Genomic DNA, 2832 nt, shown 5'->3' with positions numbered 1-2832 from the left:
ATATTTATAATATGGATACAGTTACAGTACCATGATAAAAGAGTATAAAAAGGTATTTTTCCAATAAATCATTAGCTCAGTAACATAATAGACAACAGAAGCAGAGTTTGAGTTTTATTTTAGTTTTTAGGATCTGCCCCTACCTCACCCCACCCCCGTTAAAAAATATTCAATTTCTTTTTGTGCAAGTAACATCTTCAGCGGACTTTACAGTTCCTAATACTGTGCAAAAATGCCACTTTGAATCACGCCTTTTTGTTTTGTTCTGCTTTTCGTTTTTACCCACATGTGCAGTAATCTGAACTGTTTCCTCTTCTTCTTTTCTTTTTCTGTCCTGTCTTCAACGGACAGAGTCACACGTCACAGAGGCTCAGCGCCTGGTCCTTCCAACTAATATTGATACATAAATAAGCTGTTTAATATAAACAAGACTTTCTATCTTGCTGTGCAATGTGCACAGTGTGAGGTAGGAACCCCTCGGCCTGACCACCGAGGCTCTCGGGGACAGCCGGCTTGCCCTACAAAAGGAAAGCAAGGTGAGGCTTGTTCCAAGAATAGCTTAAAATTTCCTGAAACGCGATTTTTGCATCCATCCTTTCCCTCTGCTTTAAGAACAGGAGAAATCATTACTCAGCAATTCAAATGAAATTTCAACGGAAGGCAAAGGAAACACGTCCTCATCAACTCTCATCCTCTCCTCTTTCTCCGGTTGACCGCTCCTGTTCCCGAGAACGGGATAGAAGCCAAGTCAGAGACTTATCTCCTAACGCTTCTCCCTTCCCTTCCCGGTCATCGCAGAGAGTGTTAAAAAACCACCTGGGAGAAAAAAAAAAAATCTAAAGACGTATCACACGCACCCACAAAAGAAGGCCGGACCACAAAGAGAAAAAAGAACCCAACAAAAATCAGCAAGCCGCTCTCCCACCCCTCCCCAAACCTTCCTTTCTGTGCAACACTGTCTGTGGCTTTTCTGTTTGCCTTGGACGATGCAGACGAGGTTTGCGGGCTTCGAATTCACCTGCTTTCGGTCTTGAGTAAACACAGATCTCCTCTTCCCCCAGGAAGCCATTCAGGGACGCCCGGGTTCTCTTCCTCCCGGGGCGCAGAGCCTGCGCCCGGGCTGGGGAGGCGGGGAGGCGGGGAGGGCGCCCGGCCCTACACCTTGGATTCCGAGGCACAGCCCGGGCGGCTCGGCTCGTCCGGGCTCGAGTCGCTGTCGGCCGCCGCCCCACCGTTGTAGTCGGCCCAGGGCTCCAGCAGGCGCGCGGGCGGCGAGGTCCCGACGTCGTCGTCGTCGTCGTCGTCTGAGGCGGCCCCGGGCGACGGCGACGGCCGGGCCACCGCCAGGCAGCCCGAGGCGCGCGGCGGGTCCCCGGCGGCCGCGTGGCTCCCGCGGGCGGCCCGGCGCGCGCAGCAGAGCAGGCGCTGGAAGGCCTTGCGGAAGTCGGGGCTGCGGCAGTAGATGATGGGGTTGAAGGCCGAGTTGGCGTAGCCCAGCCAGTTGAAGAAGACGAAGAGGCTGTCGGGCACCAGGTCGCGGTGGAAAGCCTTCACCACGTTGGCCAGGAAGAAGGGCAGCCAGCAGAGCGTGAACACGCCCATGATGATGCCCAGCGTCTTGAGCGCCTTCTGCTCGCGAAGGGCCACGAGGCGCGAGGGGCGCCGCTTGCTGGCGCGCCCGTTGGCCACCGGGGAGGCGGCGGCGGTCGGGAGCGGGGGCGCGGGCGAGGACGCGGGCGAGGGCGAGGGCGGCCGCGTGGGGCCGCTGAGGAAGCGGCGCTCGCAGCTGTCGATCTTCTTCACCTGCTTCTGGGCCTCGCGGAACACCCGCAAGTACACGAAGGCCATGATGCACAGGGGCACGTAGAAGGAGACGACGGACGAGGCTATGGCGTAGGCCCGGTTGGTGACGAAATCGCAGCACTTGGGGTCGTTGTAGCAGCGGCGCGCCTCGTCGCCCTCAGCCCGCCACCAGTGCATGAGGATGGGCAGGAAGGACACCAGGGCCGAGATGGCCCACACGGTGCACACGAGGGCCCGCGCCCGCGCGCGGGTCAGCAGGCTCTGGTAGCGGAAGGGCGATGTGATGGCGAGATAGCGGTCCAGGGCGATGACACACAGGGTCTCGATGCTGGCCGTCACGCACAGCACGTCCACCGAGGTCCAGAGCTCGCAGAAGAAGGAGCCGTACTCCCAGCGGCCCCACACCACGATGGTGGCCCCGAACGGCACCACCAGCAGCCCCATGACCAGGTCAGCGCTGGCCAGGGACATGATGAAGAGGTTGGTGAGCGTCTGCAGACGCGGCGTCTTGGCGATGGACACGATCACGAGCACGTTGCCCGCCACGATGAGCAGCACGATGAGCGCCATCAGCAGGCCCATGCCGGCCGTCCACTGCTGCGACAGCGGCGCGGATCCCTCGCTGGCGGGGGTCAGCAGCGAGGCGGGCGGCAGCGCGGGCACTAGCAGCCGCGCCGCCGTGGCCGCGCCGTCGGGGAGCGGCGCGGCGGTTGACAGGTTGCAGGGCTCGGAGGCGCCCAGGGCGAGCGCCCCCGCGCCCATGCCGAGCTGCGGAGGCCGGGGGAGGGGGTGTGGCGGAGTTGGGCCGCGGTTGGGGAACCCCCCAGAGGCCCGGGCGGCGGGGCGCGCGGAGGGAGGTCGCGGCCAGGTCAGGACAGCCGAAGCGCTGGGCCGGAGGCATGGGCGCCGGGCGCCTTCCCAGCCGGAGCCGTGCGCTGTCGCCGCCGCCGCCGCCGCCGCTGCTGCTGGAGCCGCTGTCGCTGCTGGAACAGCTGCCGGGACCTCAGCATGTTTCTGAGCGCGCGGAGC

General features: G+C 61.8%; 1 protein-coding gene across 1 annotated transcript; it reads right to left on the bottom strand.

Moving 5' to 3' along the window:
* Nucleotides 1-1155: 1155 nt before the first annotated feature.
* Nucleotides 1156-2565, bottom strand: ADRB1 (adrenoceptor beta 1). Its single transcript, XM_027113121.1, has one exon. It carries the CDS (start codon nucleotides 2563-2565, stop codon nucleotides 1156-1158), a length of 1410 nt encoding a protein of 469 aa, XP_026968922.1.
* Nucleotides 2566-2832: the final 267 nt, after the last annotated feature.

Source organism: Aethalodelphis obliquidens, unplaced genomic scaffold, assembly GCF_003676395.1.
Source record: "Aethalodelphis obliquidens isolate GAN/ISIS:26980383/991018 unplaced genomic scaffold, ASM367639v1 scaffold11, whole genome shotgun sequence".
NCBI classification, from domain to species: Eukaryota; Metazoa; Chordata; class Mammalia; order Artiodactyla; family Delphinidae; genus Aethalodelphis; species Aethalodelphis obliquidens.
Note: the sequence above shows the minus strand (reverse complement) of the source record. Positions and strands in the feature narration are given on the sequence as shown.